This window comes from Fundulus heteroclitus, chromosome 21, assembly GCF_011125445.2.
Source record: "Fundulus heteroclitus isolate FHET01 chromosome 21, MU-UCD_Fhet_4.1, whole genome shotgun sequence".
In the NCBI taxonomy this organism is placed as follows: domain Eukaryota; kingdom Metazoa; phylum Chordata; class Actinopteri; order Cyprinodontiformes; family Fundulidae; genus Fundulus; species Fundulus heteroclitus.
Window position 1 is genome coordinate 10,594,712 of NC_046381.1, and position 19,664 is coordinate 10,614,375.

Genomic DNA, 19,664 nt, shown 5'->3' on the forward strand with positions numbered 1-19,664 from the left:
TTTTTCCTGACTCTCATGGTAAATGGTGTTCAGGTTAGCAAAGGTACTGGAATAGGAAAATCTATTAATGGCTTCACCGTAGTCTATTTTTGATTTAAATTGTGATCATTATTGAGTGCAGACAGTGGATGACATTTATGACTGACTCGTTTTTTAAGGGGGAGAGAATACTCTGTTCTAAATTCTTACATCAGTGGCATAATCTGTTAATTTGTGATTAACCGGTCTCTGCTTATAGACCAAACTGTAAGAAATGCATTGGCCACATAGAGAAAAAGACCTTACACAGAATTATAGCAAGATCATGTAATGATATGCAGGAATATAACAGGCTTACTTTTTGAATAGGGCGATATAGATACGCGCACACATCAGTTCAGAAGGTCATACCTAAGAAACAAGGCTGAAAAGCTTAGCAATATGAACAGAGAGAAGCCCGGATGCTTCATCGTCACATTTGTTGACAACAGGTTGATCTCACAGATGAAAGGTCCAAGCATGCGCCCAGGAGGATGAGCCTCCATGTCCTTAAAACCAGCAGCTTACCAGCTACAGGTTGCTCAACTGTGAGCCACCAGAAATGATAAAGACTCCTGGAACAAAAGTCTGGTTGCCTCTGATTTAAGTCTGTTTGCTGTCCAAGTACTTCTCGTCATTCATCTTTCAAACTATGTGAACATTGTACAAGGTATATCCAGTTTTTTATTTGCAGGTATGAATAGGGACTTATAAACTCCTACCATTATAGAAGTACATTCTGAGTAATGCTATATAAAATAACCTATTTATTGAAAAATAAATAATAAAACATAATTTATATTTTGAAATAGTGTAAAAAGCACAACTTGTGAAAGATAGAATTAGTTCTAGCAAGATGCCAAGTGCTGTCCCATTTAGGTGTGGACTTTCACCTTTTACTTTCAGCACAATTATTTCTACCTGTTATGCTGCAAAAAAATAAAAATAAAAAAAATAATTAGATACAAATTTTGTACATTTTGTACAAAGCAATTTTTAAATAAATACTGTGCTCAGCTTTTCTTTTCACCTGGATCAAAACATATTATTAATACATTCTCTTAAAAAAGAAGAATGTAGAATTTACAGCAGGGACGTTTTACCCGCAAGCTCACTTACTTTTATTGTTCTTATTAAATAGGCAGTTTAGGTAAAGAATTGTTCTACATTTGCATTATGATGCAAGACGTTTCGTATTGGAAAGCAGTGTTTCACCAAAAATGTACAAATGAGAATGATTTTAAACAAATGTATTATCTGGTCTTTATATAAACACTTAAAATATTTAAAAAAGCAAACACTAAGGTGTATTGACTGCAGTCTGTAGATTTGACACGAGATTTTTTTTTTTACATTACCAGGTTTCATTTTACATGGAAAATGTTTTATTATATGCATACTCTAAAAAAATAATCCATCTTAAAGATGAGAAGTGGAAACGTAAACAGTGTTTATCATTTCTGATTTGTATGTGCTGCCATACTCCAGCCCGACTACATCAACCAGCTCACCAAGGTGCTGCTGGACAATAAACACGTTTTATTTAATTTCATATAATTTCAGAATCGTCTGTGGTGCTGGGCTCCTCGGGTGTTGGTGGGACTGTGACCGGCTCGTCTTCGAGTCGTCGCCTGTAGTACTCGGCGGTAGACTGCTCGGGGATGAAGTAGCTGCGGGTCGGGAGCCTCATCAAGCGCTCGTATGAGTTTGTGTGAAACGGACGCAGGTTGACACGAGATAGAGGCAGAGTGATGAAACTGGGAAAGTGCATGAGGTAGGGTCGTTTATGCAAGGGAGGCAAAAGAACACCTATAGAGACACAACGCACATATGTAGCTGGATTTGTTTTTTAGGCATTAAATAAAGTAAAATCGTAAGTATTGGCTGACGGTGCAGTGTATCTTTACCCCTTAATTTCCGTCTCCTGGCCATGGTGTACATCTCTCCAAGACGAAGAATTGGTTTGAAACTGCTGCAAAAAAATAGAAAATATAACAACGATCAGAATCCTAATGCCACTTCTTGCTTCAGTCAGTGATACCAAAAGAGGCACAAGGATCAAGCCGGTCCACTTGTACTGATAGACTTGTTGTTACCTGAAAGTCATTTAAATCAACCCAGTCACCAAATTATGATCCACAATAATGAAATTTGACCAGTGCACCGAGCTCCTCATCAATAATCGTTTCCATTCCCCAACGTTTCTGAAATTTCTGCAACATTTACATATACGGCTAAGACGTGTCATTGCGAACACAAACAGAATAGCAGAAGGAATATAAAGATGCACATAAAGACAAAAATGAATTCAAAAGAACTTTATACTTATACTTATGTGATATCATCAATGGTCACTTAATCTGAAAACTATATTTTTGGGGAGGCTCTGTTTGTCTTGACTTAGAACAAAACAGCTAACCTAATAAAACCAACAATGACGTTGTTTTATAGGATGCAAACTATCTAGAGTGAGTTTGACAGATTTTTATACAAAAGTTTTGCGAGAAGCTTTAAAAGTCTATTGTAACAGAAGAAAACAGCAATTTTAAATGTGCATTCAGATACCAGTTTTGCTGAGGCAAGAGCACTTTGTATTTTTGGCCAGCAGGTGGAACAAAGGAGACTTTTCTGCTCTCTTCTTTTTGCACCAGACAGAAGAACTTCAGGACCTCCACTCCGCTGAAGCTCCGGGGTTTCCACTTCACTTCACTCCTCATGTACAGATACCGGTTATATTCCTGGGTCGCAAAAAAAAAAAAAAAAAAAAAAAAAAGGAGGTGGAAGACGGTTCATCATTCACTGCACAGTGTACCGTGTCACAGACACACATCTTTAACAGTTAACATTTTACAAATCTGACATATTCTCTTCTTTTCCTTTTTTTTCTCCACGATCACTGTTCCTGCTGATCATTATGTATTTTCCCCTCTATTTGTATGCAAATGTATCCTTTTCTCACATTTATTCAACATCATCAACAAAACACAACACCTATATGCCTCTCCATATATTCATATACATAAAAATGTTTACATTGAACTAATAATTATTCTTTTCCTCCTTTTCTCACCTATGCTGTTTTTTTATGTATTATTTATTGTTGTTAGCTGACCACACAAAGAAAATATCACCTAATAGTATACATAAAATGTATATTTTAAATTGCCTTACCACAGTATTCACACCAGTAGAACCGTTATGGTTGGAAACAACAACTGAACATTACCCTGAACACATCGGCCCCACGGTGAAATGTGACAGGCCAAAATTCCTTGTATTCATCTCACAAAGATGAACTGATTTGTGTTAAACGTTCCGTAATAAAATGCTAAAACACACTGAAGTTCAGGGTTACGGCATGAAAAAATTAGAAAAAGTTCAATGGTTGCTGTTAGTGTAGCGAGCAGGCTCAGAAGACCCTCTCCATTTCCTCCATTTCCTGTCTGGCCTTCTCCTCACACACAGAGTTAATGTAATACATTTTAAAAGTGAACGAAATACAAATGTTGACATTTTTGGAGGTGCGTATAAAAAACTAACCTGACTCAAGCCAGACGCATGTCGCTCCGCCTAGCTCCACTCACATACATCTGGGACACCGCCATAGGAATTGCCTTTATTGAAGGCTGGGCCTTATCAAAAATTCTTGCATATGATTGGATAAGCCACTTGTCTGTCATTTTTATCGACGTGCTATTTCAACCACTCACACCGAAGCTAACCCGTGACGCTGTGAGAGCGACGCAGGAAAAAAAACGCGGCTCTAGTGGCACGCGTTTTATTGACAGTGAGTCGATCCCGGGCCAACAGCGTTGAGGACTAAAGGCCTCCTAATATGGTTCACGCTAACCGCTAACCGCTCCGAGGCGCGTCCGCGTCCGCAGGGGACGCGGACGAAAACATGGTTTCCACCAACAAAAGCCTTCAGAGCCGTTCTCTGATGTTCTTTTATTGAAACAATATTAGGCAGATTGGACAACACGGAAGAAATAGCAGCATCAATGCTAACGCTTGCTTCCTCGACGAGCCGCCATTGCTATCAAAACACGTCATGGTCGCATCTCCACTACGTCACATCTATGAAATTCCAGCCCTGCGTCCTGATTGGCCAGACCATAAAATTGGTTGGAGAAATCACTTTTTTATGAGTGATGTCCCAGATGTATGTGAGTGGAGCTAGGCGGAGCAACATACGTCTGGCATGAGTTAGGGTAATAAAAAAACAACATGAAAAGAGAAATTAGTAACCTTCAGTTTTGAGATCCACGACTCCATCCAGCAATGTGCTTTGTCGTGAAGTCTCTCCCACTTGTTAGGCTCCATCTCCAGCTCCACTTCCCACGCCTCTACCTCGGGGTACAGCCACTGCTCTGCCTGAGTCACGCCTAATGCTGCGAGCAGACGCAGTACTGGTACCCTATCAAGACAGAAAGAAACAGGATTTACTTTTCCATTTCTTAACTAACAGAGAAATATGACTTACATCGCAAATGAACACTGTTAGAGACTCACTGGAGCTCCAGCTCTTTATATGCCAGAATAGTTAGAAGTTTTTTCACAAGATCGTAACTGATTGCAGATTTCAAATACACCAGCAGATGTAACATCTCAACTATCACTATGCGATCGAGGTGTGCCTGAAACACACACACAGATAAAAGATTAACAACCGTATCAGTGGTAAGTCACGATGCGGCGTCCGTCCTGGTTTCTCCGTACCATTTCTGGTCGTATGAATTTCTCCAAAGCGTCGGTGACCCCTGTGTAAAGATCATCCGTGGTATTTAAGAAGATCTGGCTTTGCAGGATCTGCAGTGCTCGAACTGCTTCGAGGATCTTGATGTCTCCTGTGCTGCTGCTGTTTTGCACGTAACTCAGTAGCTGCATGGAGAAGTCCTCAGGAGACAAGCTGCATGGGATGCTCTGCAAACATACAAACACCTACATCTAGCCCTGAAACATGTCTATCACGAAGGATGCTCGCTAGTTTTACTATTTCTAAAAAAAATGTTTACCTTTTTGTCAGGATACAAATCAGGAAACCATTGCGTCTCTACAAACTGTTTCAGGAACGCTGGAAATTCGGGGGAGGGTTCCCGCTGTGGGGGTGGTGATGGGTCCTTGGGAGGAGGAGTTGGGAGTCTGGGTTGGGGTTCCTCCACTGGAACGACGATCTCTTCAGGCTGCAAGACAGGTCTGATATAAAAATGCCACAGTCTGCTCATGTCCTATAACCTCTGAACCTTTCTTGCTTTTACCTCTTTTGCTTTCTCCTCTTTGACTTGTTTCTTCCGTATGACCTTCTGAACTGGTGCTGGAATCTCTTTTACCTTCACTGGAGCCTTTTTGGTCTTCTGACGGTTTAAAGTTAGATTAAAAACATTTTTCCCCATGTTATTCAGTGGCATGCAAATGTCATCAAACAAATTTGGAAATCAGACAAAGAAAATCTGAGTAAATACAAAATGTAGTTTTGAAATGCTGATTTCTTTCATCAGGGGAAAAAAATACATCCAAAACAGTTGGCCCAGTGTTAAAAAGTAATTTCCCCCTCAACCTAATAGCACGGTGTTTGTGCCACCCTTGTTAGCAACATCTGTAATCAACGTCTGTGAAACCTAGTGATGAGTCCTTTACATCGCTGTGGACGAAGGTTGACCCAATCTTTTTTGCAGAACTGGTAGGTATTTGAGCTGCAACAACCCGCTTAAGGTTACACCAAAGCATCGCAATGGGATTCAAGTCCAGACTTTGACTAGGCCAATCCAGAAACATTTTTCTGTTTTTTTATAAGTCATTCAGAGACGGACTTCCAATCATTGAACCTGCTTCACTCCAAATACGTTTGAAGTCAAGATCACAAAGTCATGTCTGGACTTTTTCCTAGAGCAAAATTCATGGAGCAAGTCATCAGGGTTCTAAAGAAGCTCGACATTCACAATAACGCCTCCATCTTTTGCTGTAGACATGATGTTCTTGATAGGTCTGCAACAGATTGCAGACCTATCAAAAATGCCAATTTTTGTGTTGTTTTACTTAATCAGAAGTGTTGTCTGCCTTGCAACTTTCTCGTCAGGATTTCTTGGTCCCCCACACATATGGCAGAAATCAATCCAGGGTGTAGTTTGTGAAATTGTACTCTCCTGAAATGCGGTGTATCACAGTTAATCTATTCCCCTTAATAATTGAAAACATCCGTTTAAAACTGTTGTTTGTATTTACTCTGGTTCTCGTTGTCTGATATCAAAACCTGTTTAATGATCTGAACCATTAAGTTGTGAAAAAAAAGCAAAGCCGTGAGGAATCTATAAAAGGGGAAGCACTGCATTTACAAACAGATAAAAGAAAATGGCACACGTGTCACATATTCTTTCCTAAAGCTGTCATTTAGCTGAAAAACATCAAAGTGCTCCGAGAAGATTAAAAACAATGTTAAGAGAGAACATAAAAAAGGTTATTGGCTCATTCTGTCAGCCTTTTTTCTGGACCTTCACAGGAACGTCCTGTTTAGGCGGAGGAAGCGGGTCTTCTTTTAACTTCGGAACGTAACGGCGTCGGCTGATGTGTGGTTTAGTCTTAAACGAAAATTCACCCAAATCCTCTTCTTCACAAATCTGAAAAGCAAAGTGTTGAACAGCTGAGATCGTTTGTCAATATGCAGTATTTTTGAAACATGCTTAATGTAAAAAAAAAGGAGTAAAGAAAGAGGTTTTTTCTGTATGTATAAGATAAACCTCAAATGTCTAAACAGCCCTCTTAAATCGCCAGGTTTCTAAAAAAAATATACCCTGATAAATTATTATTTCAGAATTTAGACTATTTCAACCTTTGATGTGACATGCATTATGTGATAAAACAAACTAATCTGTTAGGGGGGAAATGTAAGAACACCTGCAAAAACATGGCTGCAGAAGTGTGCACTCCTTTAAACACTTTGCAAACCATCTTTTTGCTCAATTTCAACTTTAAGTCTAGTTCGGTAGGAGTCTAGCAGCCTCCCCCATCTTGAGTTGGGGATATTTGCAGATTCTCTCTTTGAAATGTTCTCCAGATCCATCAGACTGTGAGCCCATCTTCTGTCCACGCCCCTTAGTTGACCCCCACAGACTTTCTATTGATTTTACTCCTGGACTCCTGCTAAGCCATTTCAAAACGTAATGTTTTTCTCTGGTGAGCCCAATATTTTTGTTAATATGGATCCATGCTGGGTCTCTATGTGAAGTTAAAAAAACAACTCTCTAGCAGCCATTTTAAGGTTTTTGGTCGAAATTGAAATATTTAGACTCTTCATAGTTTAATCCAGCTCAAATAAAACCCAAATTCTAGTGTAGACTAAATTTCTACACAGCATAATGCGGCCATGTTTCAGTACGGGCATGGGGTTCCTTTTGTTTATGCACTATATTTTTAGACACCTTTTGGAATAATTGTCCAGGTTCTAGTTTGGGTTAATTGGACCGTAACAGAGGTGGGTAGAATAGCCAAAAATGCATCGTATTTAAGTGGAAGTACAAAATAAACATTTAAAAAAATTGCCATACTTAAGGGTAAAAAAATGTTTGTGTGAAAAGATTACTAAAGTACTAAGTAACTGTTAAGTTTTAATATCTGATTATATGAAAATGACAATAAATACATGAAAACAATACAAACTTTATGCTGTGGCCGGACTTTTTGAATTGAGAAAGCTTCCTGGAGAAGAAGCGAAACATCTTCAACTACGGAAAACAAGTCCAGTTGCTTTTGATTTTTACTTTTTTTTTGGAATTAATTTTAAAACAAAATCTTTTCATAACACAAAACATTTTAAACCAGTACAGACCGTAACTTATGCCTCAGAGGTGCAACCTGCTCACAGTGACAAGATAATATAAAACTAGAACAAGGAAGCTTGCTGACGTGTTTTATACAAGTGTTCTTTTAGAATAACGTCACCTTCCAAAAAATAAGTGATTGTTCAACTTCATGACTTATTGCCGCATAATTTTGTGTGTTTTCTGAAAAACTTAAAAAAAATAACTTAGGCCATTATTTTAGGAAGGTGGCGATAAGCTAGGCGGGTATGTGTCTGTGCATGTTTGGTTAAAATGCTCTTGTTTTTCACTCAGCAGAGTCCCCACAGGTGAGCAGTGTGGAAAGAAATTAGACTGAAGGAAGAGTAGCATCACTTCAGAAATAGTATTACTAAATTACATGTAATAACTATGATGCAGTAAAACTACCTTTAAAAGTACTTTTGCTTAAAGTCCCCACAACACATTTTCCCACAGGCGTTGGGCATGTTGGCCGGCCCAAATATTGTTTTTGGATGAAAACATATTTTGGAGCAACATTCAGTTTTATCAAAGGGATTTGTGGTCACATTTTCTTCAATTATTGATGGCAGTCTTCACTGTGTCATGGTCTTTAAATAATGCTGTGGCCAGTGTACTGTAAACTCAGTGTTAAAATCTCATGAAATGTGCTTGAACAAAGTTGACGAGCTTTCCCCCTCATGTTTCCAGGTAATAAATCAGTTTTGTTTTTTTTGTACCTGTCACATTAAAAGTTGAAAAAGCTTTGAAATAATTTACCGTGGTCTCGTTTTTTTTACATCACAAACACCTGGCCATTTAACCGGGGTATGTACGTGTTTGAGGACCACTATAAACAGGTCCACGATTCATAAAGGCTATTTGAATGTTTAATTTGACTTAAAGCTGGAGAAAACCAGGTGAAACAACAAGTGATTGGTGAAATATTTTACCTCTGCAGAAGGCGGCAAGCCATATAGTTTATACATGTAGCGGTCGAAGGCCCTTTTCCTGGTTAGTTTTGTACTGGGAGGCTTCCTTTTTGTGCAATTGACAGTTTCCTGTATCAGAGCCTTCAGGTCCAAGTCTATGATCAACAACCGCTCCTGACAAAAACAAAATGCACGAGCCTTATAATCATTAGTGTTCAGCAGATCTTAAAAATTTTCCTGTGTACACACACCTCATCATGTTGCACGTCTATCCTTGTCACCTGGTTGCTGTTGATGGCTTTCAGCAGTTTTTCTGTTCTATAATTTGAAGAGCTGTAACACAATATTGGTGGGAGGTTGTTAGGATTTCCTGCATTATTATCTTGACTTAAAAGTGGGACATCATCTTACTCTGTTTGGTCGTGGGTTTCTTTAATCTTGGGAATGGGCAAGGCAGAAAGAGGATCTTCGAAACTGTTGTAAAGAAGCTGAAAAGAACAGAGATAGAAATAATAAAACGTTCCTTGGGCGTACTTCTTAACGTGATTAAAAACAATCAGCGAAAAGTTGCACCGTTTGTTTGTATTTATCTGGTAGAAACTGGGCAAACTCCATCTTGTACAGGTCCCCATTGATGCCCAGAAATAGTTGACCGTTTCCACCGTATGCTATGCACTCAGGTGCTTCCAGAAGCTGTTGCATCCTGCAAACAAATGCGCAGTCTGTGGATATTTATGCTGAAATATATTCTGGCTTGTATTAAAGCCTCTCAGACCTGTTCGTATTTTGTCAGGTTAAACCAGAAACTTCATTGTATTTTGTTGGGATTTTTTATGTGGAACACCAACAGACAGAAGTGCATAATTGTGAAGCAGAAGGCAAATAAAAAAAAACATGTCTTTCCACACAAAAAAAGTAATGAAATGTATGCCGTTTTTTTTTTTTATATATATATTCAGAAGAACATTATCCCTACATTATGACAACACCACCAACATTTTCAATTCAATTCAGGCTGCATATCCAGCTCCACCTTTATATATATATATATATATATATATATATATATATATATATATATATATATATATAGAGAGAGAGAGAGAGAGAGAGAGAGAGAGAGAGAGAGAGAGCCGATTCACAACACATGGTCATCTTTATATATATATATATGTGTATATATATATGTGTATATATATATATATATATATATATATATATATATATATATATATATATATATATATATATATATATATATATATATATATATATAGAGAGAGAGAGAGAGAGCGAGCCGATTCACAACACATGGTCATCTTTATATATATATATATGTGTATATATGTATATATATATATATATATATATATATATATATATATATATATATATATATATATATATATATATATATATATATATATATATGTATATATATATGTATATATATATATGTATATATAGAGAGAGAGAGAGAGAGAGAGAGCGAGCCGATTCACAACACATGGTCATCTTTATATATATATGTGTATATATGTATATATATATATATATATATATATATATATATATATATATAGAGAGAGAGAGAGAGAGAGAGAGAGCGAGCCGATTCACAACACATGGTCATCTCAAGGCATCTACAAAGTGAAATTCAATCAAATCATCCAGACAGATTGGTAAAAAAAGATTCCTCTCTAAGGAAACGCAGCAGATTGCACCAAGTCTTGACAAGCAGCATTCACTCCTCATGAAAGAGCATAGAGCTACTGTGGACAGTTGTCTGCATTGTTGATGGCTTTGCAGCAATCCCTCATACTGCATCTTGGCTGATTCTCTGACCAGGGTTCTCCTTTTCCTCTGAGGCGTTCAGAGAACAGATGGATTTGTACTAAGATAAATGTAATCATATTTATTAAGTAAATAGAATCCAAATATGTATGATAGTAAAGGTTAATCCTGATGGTAATTAGTTGCAGTGGATTTTATCTAGGTGTTTTAGAGTAAAGGAAGCTAAATGCAGATGAACGCCACACTTTACAGGGTTTTCGGTCAAACATTTCACAATCCTGTACTTTTCCCCCTCCCCTGAGCTGCACTACGTTCTGTTGGTCTGTCACATAAAACCACAATAAAATCCACTGAAGCTTATGGTTGCAACATGACAATATCATATAAAGTTCAAGAGGTGCGAACAGTTTTACACCCCTAACCCAGATTATATAAATATAAAACAAGAGGATTTATATCAAGTAATCAAGTCAAACCAGATAAGCTTATTCCTCTTGTTCCAGATGCGCACCGTCTTATCCAAACTGCTGGAAACAAACACGTTCGGTCCGGGTACCACACAAACTCCTTTAAGTAAAACAGAAAACAAACTTTCTCAGGCAAAAGTCCCCTTTGCATCATCTAATTTAGATATTACGCCAATCTGGGACCTGTAAGGGGGGCAGAGTGCGCATTTTTATGACGGAAATCTTCTTTTTTCGTGCTCTGCAGATCAAAGAGCTGTAGGCCGTAGGAACCGCTGTGAGGTTCTTGAAACGTCAGGGCCAGCTGAAGGTCCACCGCTGCCAGGTAGAGCTCTGGCGGGCTACAGTCCACCGTCCGTTGTCGGGTGAGACACACGGCAGGGTTGGGGTGAACTGTCCACACAACCACCGTGAAGTCCTCACCTTGATGGTTGGGATTAAAGTTGTCAAATCTTCTCTTACAAAAACCCGTAAGCGACGAAACAGTTTGATTTAAATTCACCTGAGGAGAGGAGGCAGTTGTTCTCCGGGTACACCTGCAGCGCTGTGACAGTCTGGCTGTTATGAGCATGGTATCTTTGCAGAACCTTTCCATTGTCCAATGTGAGAACACTCACACAGCCGCCAGTTTGGCCAATGATAATCCAAAATCTGGTTCAAACACAACACATATGAAAAAACTTTAACAGAACTGATGACCTCTGGCTCTTAAAGAACTCTACTCTGTATTGCCAAACTTATCTACCCCCCATACACATGTGAACCTGGATAACAACTTCTAAATCCACAGGGTTTACCATGATATTATTGGCACACACTTTGCAGCTATTAAAGCTTTGACTCTTCTGAATAGGCTCTCCACAATGTTTTTGGGGTATTTGATCATTTTCAAGAAGCACATGAGGTCAGACATTGATGTTGGACAGGAAATCCTGGCTCACAGTCTCCTCTTTAGTTCATCCCAAAGGTGAGATCGGGACTCAGACCAGGCAACTGAAGTTTTTCCTCACCAAAGTTGCTCATTGGCCTAACGTGCCTTGTTTTGTACACGAGTCCACAGAAATGTGGGAACAGCTTCCTGTTCCGATCCCTTTCCACAGATTTAACAACAAGAGATTTTCCAGAATGTATTTACATGCTGAATGACTAAGAGGTCCTTTCACTGGTACTAAGGGACTTGTCAGTAGGAGGCACTAGGGTGCCACCCCCAATAAAACTGTAGGGAAAAAAAGTGTGATGCAATAAATATGAATTATGAAATAAAAAGTACATTTTGCACCTGTCCTCTCATAAAATGTGTCTGACTTTAGGTTTTTCAGCATTCCCGTTCCATTTCGGGTTTATTGGGGGTTCACTAAGCCGGTATAGGTACCAAATTGGACAGAACACTTTTGCATCCCATGTGACTTTATGCTGATCACTAATTGGTTACTTAAAGATTCTCCTCATGGCCAATCAAGGCTTTTTGTGTCATTCTTCATTCAATCAGATTAATTCATCATAGCTGTCAGTCAAAGGTAGCTTACGTGCGCTAGCGAATGTCCCTTAAACATAAGGGTGTAAAGAAAGGTCAGACTACGACAAAGTTCACAAGACTTTTGCTGGAAGAAAAGTTTGATCACCATCCACCACTGTTACAGAAGCACGCTGCGATCAAGGAAGTGACTAAATTTAGGGGTCTGGATGGGGTGTGTGAATACACACCTAGCATTACATTGCTTTAATGCAAAAATGGGCAGCTTACTTGTTTTTTAAATGATCAACACATCTGTCGTTCGTCTGGCTGTGGTCTCCCTGCTCCTGTAAACTCTTCCACTCCTTTAAAGCTCTCAGAGGGTCTGTCATGGAGCTGTAAAGCGCCAAGCAACGGGCCGGGCCAGGCGCAGGCAGATTCTGGGCAATCCTTTGAGACACGGTGTCTGTGGTCAGCCAGGGGCCCTGGCCCCTACCTTTCCATGTGTGTATCAAAGCGGCTGGATTAGTGAGCGTGCTGGCCTGCAGCACGGTGCCTTCCTCGGTCAACGCCAGCAGAAGCTCTTTGTGGAGGCAGTAGGCGGCACATAAAATCTTGTCTTCTGCTTTGAAGGAAGTCAGCACATCTCCTGTTCTGGCAGAAACGAGGCGGACATGGCTGTCTGCGCTGACACACACGACTCGAGTTGGGTAGTGAGGAGGGGAATGCAACACTAGGATTTGTGTCAGTGGGGCGCCTTCGTCCCCTTTAAACCTAGAGTGGAGGGTGTACCAAGAAGTTAGAATCCAAAGATCCACGCCCTTGGCCGAAAAAGAGAAAAACGGGTGTCCGTTCCTTTTGCCACCCAAACACAGCGGAGGGTTCTCTTGCTGTGTGTGGACACAGTCGACCGCCTTGCAGTTCTCCACATCCCAGCTACGGATGGTGCAATCCCCAGCGCACGATATCAGCAGGTTTGCTTTGGTGCAGTAGTGCAGCGAATTCACCACGCCTACGTAGAAGCAAACAAACAGAACGTAAAAAAACCCCCGAAGTCAATCAGACATTAAAGAAAATCAAGCCTGGAGACGTTGAAGCTTACCATTATGACCTATAAAAGTCACGCGTGGAACCCAGTCAAGACCCCAGGCTGTTATGGACAGATCTTTGGAAGCGATGATCAAACAGTCGAGCTGGACGCAGAACACCATTGCCGTGATGTCGCTGTGAGATACAGAAAGCTTGCTTCATATCCATTTTAAAAACCTTACCAGTTTATCACATCAGGCTCAGTTTATTCATACATATAAAACCATGCTGACTGGTCTAAACACCTGTACAATTAAGTGAAATAAGCTACATAAAACAAAGCTTCAAGTCAACTGAAAACATCTTGTAATCAATATAGAAAAGTATCCAGATAGAATTATAAAATATTTTAAAAACATCCATCCATCCATTTTCTAACATGTCTATCCCTTGTGGGGTCGCGACGGGTGCTGGTGCCTATCTCCAGCTGTCAATGGACGAGAGGCGGGGTACAACCTGGACAGGTCGCCAGTCTATATTTTAAAAACATCTTAAAGGATTTTAAAAAGTTCATTAGAGTATATTTTTCTAATGAACAATGGTATACCCATTTAATGTCCTTCACACTTTATGTTAGAACCCCAAATTTATGCTAGACTGACACAAATAACACATAAATTGAAGTTGAAGGAAAAGCATCTTATGGCTTTCTTTTACAATTAAACACCTGAGAGGTACAGAACGCAGATATAACTTGGAAGGTATAGCATGCAGTTTTATTCACTCCCCTTTAAAACAATTCTTTGCGATCTGACCTGGTAGTGGAATGGTCCAGTCTAAGTCCAACTCGCAAAGGAAAGGGTGTTTTAACAAAGTATTGACCGAAGTGGGCAGACTACAAAATTCAAATGCATTTTTGAAAATCTTGTCTGTAAAACTTTGTTGCTATGCACAACTTTGTAAGACACATTGAATACGTTGGTTGTGGTTGTAATGTAAGGACTTGTAAAAAAAAAAAAAGGACATTGTGGAGTTCTTTATACTCTTTATGGTGTGGAAAATGTTATCATTTATAACTGATTTTAAGCCTAATTCCTTCCACATTACCAAGCAGTCAATGAGATCACTAACCTGACCCTAGCCAGATGTATTTTGCTCCGCCTAGCTCCACTCATCCATCTGGGACAGATCCATAGGAATGGCGTTTCAGAAGGCTGGGCCTTATCAAAAATCCTTGCATATGATTGGATAAGCCACTTGTCTGTCATCTTTATCGACGTGCTATTTCAACCACTCACACCGAAGCTAACCCGTGACGCTGATGAGAGCGACGCAGAAAAAAAAACATTTTTTTTTTTTAAATGTGTTTGCGGCTCTAGTGGCACGCGTTTTATTGCCAGTGAGCTGACAGGAAGAGGGGGGAAGACAGCGCTTTGAGGACTAAAGGCCTCCTAACATGGTTAGCGCTAACCGCTCCGCCACGTCCGCGCCCCGGAAAACAAAACTTGCCAAATCCGGTCGGGAGAAGGGCGAAAACATGGTTTCCACCAACAAAAGCCTTCAGAGCTATTCTCTGATGTTCTTTTAATTAAACAATATTAGGTAGATTGGACAACACGGAAGAAATAGCAGCATCAATGCTAACGCTTGCTTCCTCGATGCGAGCCGCCATTGCTGTCTGAATCAAAACAGTCTCACGGTCGCTTCTCCACTACGTCACATCTATGAAACTCCAGCCCTGCGTCCTGATTGGCTGGACAATAAAATTGGTTGGAGAAATCACTCTCTATGGGAGAGGTCCCAGATGGATGTGAGTGAAGCTAGGCAGAGCTAGGCGGACTGAAATCCATCTGGATAGGGTCAGGTTATGAGATCACCCCTTTAACATGAAACTGCATCAGATTCCACAAAACCTATCATTGTTCATAACACCGTAATCATCATAATCCTGCAGACCTTTCACAAAGATCCCACTTGTGGTCCAAAACCATGGCACCGTCGAGGTCGACCACAGTCACGAACCTCCCGGCTGCAACATAGGCTCTGTGAGGCCTGTCCCTGAGCGGAGGAGCCAGTGCCAAGTGAGTGTATTCTCTGTGCTGCTGCAGCCCTTGCTGTATCCTCACCTTGCACCTCAGGAGCAACACGGACCACACACACACGTTCCCATGACCCGCAGTGACAAGCTCCCAGGAGTGCTCCGCCGGCTCACACAGGCGAATGTCCAGGGCGTCGTCCGCGGAGCCCAGATGCCGCAACTCGCTGTCCAGCAGCGTGAAGACGGGCCCGGGTCCCCAGCCTATCATCCATCCGGGCATCTTTGTAGGAGTCAGACCCAGAAAAGGCTGTTTACCCGTGAGCATCCGCTTGCCTTGTTTAGATCTGAAAACGCTCGCCGTGTCGTCCTGGTGGAGGCTGACGAATGCAGCGGTGGCCGGGGAGTATATCATGAAGCGCACCGGGCTGTCACAGGGGAAATGCTTGAAGTGATAGAAATCATGGACGAGGAGGAGCTCGTCGCTTTCAGACAGAGACACCTGCAGACACAAAGAGCACGCTTTAGTGATGCTACTGATTTTCTTCAATAAATTAGAAGATGCATTTCTAAAAGGCTTGTTTGTCAGATTAAAAGCACCTATTAGAAAAACAACCTGTAAGCCAGTATGGAACAGTTTTTATTAATGCTTGTTTATTAGTCTGATGCAATATTCTAATCTTGAAAAGAAACATAGTTTTCATTAATACTTTTTTATTAGTCGGATGCAATATTCTAATCCTGAATGCTATGTTTTTATTAATTAACAGAGATAAAGGCTTTAAAGCAGGGGCGTCAAACTCATTTTGGTTTAGGGGCCGCATACAGCTTTACCTGATCTCAAGAGGGCCACACGAGTAAACTCATTGCAAGATTAAATAGAACTAACTAACTTGTTGATTTTTATATTAAATTAATTTCACTTTTACACAATATATTATGAATGACCTGAGCGTTTTTAAGAAAAGTATGGGCAATTTCAACAATACTTTTACTCAGTTAAACATTTACTTGTGCATTATGCATTAGAACTGATCACAGTGATTATACAATGTTGAAAAACATTTATTCACATTTTTTGGAACTTAAAAACACTGTCCAACATGACAAAATACATCAAACAGATAAAAATTAAGAAATGGTTTAAATTTTTCCACACCTGAAGCTTAATCTGCTAATTAAAACACAGCGCCCCTCGTGGACAATATAGGAACTGCATATGTTCAATTAAACGAAGTACATGTTTTTTTTTCCAATAATTGTTTTATCATTCTCTTCCTTTTATCTCCTCTTTCTTTCACCTTTTCTTTTTTTTTCTTCTTGTTCTTCCTTTCCTCTCCTACTTTCCCATTGTAGTGTCCATATCATTTGAGATATTCCCCACATGAATCATAATAAAACTATTCACATTCATAAATCAAGCGGAGCACTATAACGCTCCACTTGTGAAAGTCAAATCTGATGAGCTCTTTTTGGCATTAAGACAACAATTATTATTGCCACATTGCCAGACAGGACACTGGGGAAAAAAAAAAAAAAAAAAAAAGCCACAGGGCCGGACTAAATTGTTCAGCAGGCCGGATCCGGCCCCCGGGCCGTATGTTTGACACCCCTGCTTTAAAGCATCACCCGTCTGTGTTAATCTACAGTATATAATGTGTTTCCCACAGTCAGCTGTGTTACTGAAATAAATTAAGTTTTCTATAATATTCTGCACCTTCTTTCCGGTCTGCTTCTTATCTTGTCTGAGCAAGGCCTGGGTTGGGAGCCTTCCTTGTATTGACATCCCAGATTGCTGATGAGGTAACATCCTCTAGGCTGGATTGGGAAACAGAACCACAGGTGACGTACTGCTCTCTCCTGGAGCCGCCATCTCAAACCAACGCTGTCCTGCAAGTTTAAGGAGTCTCCCTGCTCCAAATCTATCTGCTCAGCCTGTTTCCAAGCTCTGCAGGTACCTGCCAATAAATAAGTTTTTGCTCCTGTTGATTAAAATGTCAAACATTTAATGGTTGCCTTCCCTGCAGCACAAAGAAAACAAATATATTTTGGGGTGGAGGAATAAGCTAATGAAAGGCACGCTAGAAAAACAAAGAAGCAACAAATAACTGAATTTATAGATGAATTCACAGTGTAAACTTTACATGGAAATCTTACTTAAATAAATGTAACATACCAAGTGCTAAATACCTGTCTAATATAGCTTTAAATCCACATTTTTAGTTAAAATAAACTTGGGCTATTTGAATACGATATCTAGTTATAAGTTAAATACTTCAAATATTTAACTTAAACTTTTTTATTTTTAAAAAAGATAATAAAAGCAATGCAATAATTAGTTATTTATAGACAATCATCCAGCATCCAGTGTGCCTAAAACTGTGAAAACCAAACAAAAAAATACCCAAAAGTTAATGTCTGTGTGTGAGCTGCAAGAGTGCAGATCACAAACAATGTTTTTGTTTTTTTCTTAGAGTGAATATGTTAGCTTGCAGTTTGTGTTGCAAACGAAAACAAAAATAATCCAAAATATTTTCCTCTGCTTTCTTGAAAGATATTTTCATGTTAAATTCTAATTGTTTTAGATTAACTACCTGTTAAATATTTGCAAAATTGTGAAGAAGTAATGTTAAAATCCAAAAAGATGAGTCTCCTTACCTGAGGGTTCTTCGCCTGTTGCTAGGCAACCACAGTTGCCGTGGCTGCAATCACTCTTGTTTCGAAATATTAGTAAGTTATGAGTTTTCCTGTGAGTAAATAAATCACTTTTTTAAATCCCACTTTTAAGTTACTTCTTCTTTATTTTAAACTTATAACCTGGTGAGGGTTGTAAATTACTGGAGAAATTAATAATCTTTCAATTTCTTCATCTTAAAGTTTTGTGTATATTGCTAAGCAAACATTGCAGTGTCTTCAAAATATTCGATGGGAGAGTGTTTTTTTTATATATAAATAAGTTCTGAATATTTTACCTCCACTGTTTTTAAATAATCATTTAAGTAAAATGTTGTTTCAGACTTGGTAACTGCAATATGTGGTAAAACTAAGGGGAAAAATTGAAGGATAAACTATTTTTTTATTTTATTTTTTTTAGTTGGAACTGATACAGTATATTGAATTGAGCTGAATTAGTTTTTTGGCGTTTTCTTGTGAATAAATAAATAGCATTTCAATTTAGATTTAGATCCAAGTGCTACCATCTAATTATGAAGTGCTTGTGCAACATGTTTCCACATCACCTGGCTTATTTTGGACTCACATACTATTATTAATTAAACTAAACTATAACCTTTTAATGAAATCTACTCTTTAGATAAACACGGAAGCGCAACAGCAGTACAGGGATAGAGCACACAGACAGAAACAGGCCGTCCTCAACGCAGCTGTCATGGGTTCGAATCCTGATTATCCCCTCTATTTCCACCATCTCCTGTCTAGCCATAGTCCAATAAAGGCCACTAGAGTGAAAAAAAGAAATTAATTAATTGGCTCATAGGAAGGTTTGGAAATAATGTTGATCACTGACAGACCAGAAAGCTGAACAAACATACAAGAAGTGAACATCTAAATTTGATTAATCAAAAAAGTTTAAATTCAATTTGAATCATGTCTTCTTTTCATAGCTGTAATACAAAGTAAAACTAAACACAAATACACAGCATGATAGCAATCAAGTTCTTTTGACAACCAAAATTATAACCAATATACAAAAGACTAAATAAGTCTCAAATAATGTCAAATTGCTTTTATTAAATTGGTTCCATTATGGGACTGAAATCAAGACCAGGATTTCTTTATTAAATCAAATTGCTTTATTGATTTTTGGCTAATATAGCTGTTTTATGCAAGGTAGGAAGCATTCTTTCTACTTAAGGGCGTTTTATTTGGTATGACAATTAAAAGGACTTGTCTGTTTTGAAACCTTATTTTAATGGGACATTTTATTAAAGGGTTTGGCACCAGGTGCTTTGCTTGGAAGTCTATTGATTAAAGTTATATTTGATTAATAAACCATGAACTATCCCGCAAACTATTTTAAATTCAAACAAATTTAAAATAGTTCAAACAAAATACCAACTTCTAGCTTTAGTTGGCCAGCTGCCCTTTTTTTTTTGGAAAAATTGCCATTTTTCAAGAGCTTCGCTG

At 39.0% G+C, this 19,664-nt stretch overlaps 1 protein-coding gene across 2 annotated transcripts; it reads right to left on the reverse strand.

Moving 5' to 3' along the window:
* Nucleotides 1–781: 781 nt before the first annotated feature.
* On the reverse strand, nucleotides 782–15,864 carry wdr97 (WD repeat domain 97). Of its 2 annotated transcripts, none has more exons than XM_036125306.1 (19): nucleotides 15,440–15,864; nucleotides 13,557–13,678; nucleotides 12,746–13,466; nucleotides 11,504–11,652; nucleotides 11,188–11,424; nucleotides 11,014–11,104; nucleotides 9,317–9,446; nucleotides 9,155–9,231; nucleotides 8,995–9,076; nucleotides 8,765–8,917; nucleotides 6,507–6,632; nucleotides 5,277–5,369; nucleotides 5,034–5,201; nucleotides 4,738–4,941; nucleotides 4,531–4,655; nucleotides 4,267–4,435; nucleotides 2,584–2,756; nucleotides 1,926–1,990; nucleotides 782–1,827 (listed from the first exon to the last, which is right to left on the reverse strand). In XM_036125306.1, exons 1-19 carry the CDS (start codon nucleotides 15,844–15,846, stop codon nucleotides 1,568–1,570), a joined length of 3,552 nt encoding a protein of 1,183 aa, XP_035981199.1. In that variant the 5' UTR covers nucleotides 15,847–15,864; the 3' UTR covers nucleotides 782–1,567. The 2 variants fall into 2 exon arrangements, with proteins under 2 accessions (XP_035981199.1, XP_035981198.1); XM_036125305.1 differs by having other exon boundaries at nucleotides 5,277–5,372.
* Nucleotides 15,865–19,664: the final 3,800 nt, after the last annotated feature.

Bases quoted from the DNA above. Each gene is read 5' to 3' on its own strand.
- wdr97 (XM_036125305.1), bottom strand. From the start codon at position 15,846: ATGCTCACGGGTAAACAGCCTTTTCTGGGTCTGACTCCTACAAAGATG. The intron at 9,232-9,316 runs GTGCAACTTTTC...TGTTCTTTTCAG, and splicing joins CAGATAAATACAAACAAACG to CTTCTTTACAACAGTTTCGA. The intron at 4,942-5,033 runs GTAAACATTTTT...GTATGTTTGCAG, and splicing joins ATTTGTATCCTGACAAAAAG to AGCATCCCATGCAGCTTGTC.